The 1,687-nt window shown below is 31.5% G+C and overlaps 1 protein-coding gene across 1 annotated transcript in view; it reads left to right on the plus strand.

Annotated features, from left to right (window-relative positions):
- The window catches only part of LOC106472682 (transmembrane protein 178B-like), a 27,684-nt gene that overhangs the window by 20,441 nt on the left and 5,556 nt on the right, over positions 1 to 1,687 (plus strand). Inside the window, exon 4 of the mRNA XM_013933336.2 lies at positions 846 to 943. Coding sequence (XP_013788790.1) covers positions 846 to 943 — 98 coding nt within the window. The remainder of the gene's footprint in view (positions 1 to 845; positions 944 to 1,687) is intronic.

A 1,687-nucleotide genomic window follows, 5' to 3' on the forward strand; every position in this document is an offset into this window, starting at 1 on the left:
ATGATTACCTCCACACCTTATCCCCCCCTCCATCTGCTGCAGGAAAATCTTATTAGGACGATAACATCGTCAAGTAAGGTATCAGTTTCAAAACAACATATGGTAGCAGGGTTTAATAGCGTTTTCCTGGCTTGTGCACTGATATTAAATTTGTCGAGATAAATTTTAATTTCAAATATTCAAAAATTACAATCGAAATCATTATTGATTTTAAGAGTCCAAATATGCTTTTCCAGAATTTTCTAGGAACATGCAAGTTGTTGACGTTGTTTCTTATAGACATCTTCTACGTATAACATTTTGGGTTCTATGTTGAGTACTTCGTCTCAAAACAATAAAAAGGAGGAAGGAAGTATCTGTAAGAAACAATACCAACTTATCATTTAGTGTTTAACCCTAGAATTACCAATGAAGTCATGTGGATCTCATTGAATTTTTATGAACAATTTGTGCTCAAAATTGCTTGCGGATCCATGGCGTCACTAATTATAGGATCTACGAGTCACACACAAAAATTAAAAAACAAACGCTAATGATCCAAGAGTCACAAAATAAAATGTAACAAAAATATCGTCAATATTGCAGCTAATTACATTAATTACTGCTAGAGCCTAAAACAAAATCATTCAATATGTAAACAAATCGGTATTTGAGAGTTAAATCCGCTTTTTTTTTTTTTTAAAGAAACACTTGTGTAATACTTAACCCACCAGTTAAGTACTAGATGTCAACAACGATCTGGCCATTAATTCTAACTTCTAAACATACAGTATAAACGGTAAAAAATAGCAATATAATAAACTTGAAATTTTTCTACTTGTAAAATAGCAATGTCTTACTTTCAGCTCTCGTCGCTGCGGGTGCAATGGGGCTGTGGCATGGAGTTAACTATTTCGATTATCAGAAACTTCAGGACAAAATGTCGTATTTCGAATGGCCAGATGTGAGTATTGTTTAACATGAACGTGCTCATAGTATAAAATTGATCAGTATCCATCGGATTATTTCTTCCTTTGTACTTGAATTTGTTGGAGAAAGAGCTATATAAAAATGTCATCGACAGTTAACCAAAGCTACAAATCAAAGCAACATATTATTATTCTTAACTCTGTTTAACGCAAACTGGAGTTTATTATGAGATATTTCTATAAACGTAAATAAAATCACGACCTATAACTTCAGAATGTAACTTTATTAGCTCAATATTTTGCTATTACAGTATTATCCACTTAAATTTAACTGAATTAGTGATCTTATAGGATATCGATAGCTCTTGACGAAGCTGTAATAACGAAATATTGAGCTAATAAAGTTACATTCTGGAGATATAGATCGTGTTTTTATTTACGTTTATAGAAAAGCAACATATTGGCCTTTAATATTGTGTAGGGATTACCTTTGATATAAGTGTCACTAATATTAACTTGTATTAGTCTAGCTGCTTCGAAGCTGTAGTTTAATTTTGTATTAACGATATTGTAGATCCTTTTCCTAGTTTCAGAACATCAGTTTCTAAATTATGTTTTATAGTTTGCAGAAGAAATGGAGGCATTATATTAGATCGTCAAGAAATTAATGTCGTTTTTTTAGATGAAAAAACCCGAACAACTTGTATATCAAACAAAACATTCATTAAATGAAATAGTCTCCATTCTTTTCGATAATGCTTCTCCATCTTACAATCAGT

The sequence above is a fragment of the Limulus polyphemus genome, unplaced genomic scaffold (genome assembly GCF_000517525.1).
Source record: "Limulus polyphemus unplaced genomic scaffold, Limulus_polyphemus-2.1.2 Scaffold5522, whole genome shotgun sequence".
In the NCBI taxonomy this organism is placed as follows: Eukaryota; Metazoa; Arthropoda; class Merostomata; order Xiphosura; family Limulidae; genus Limulus; species Limulus polyphemus.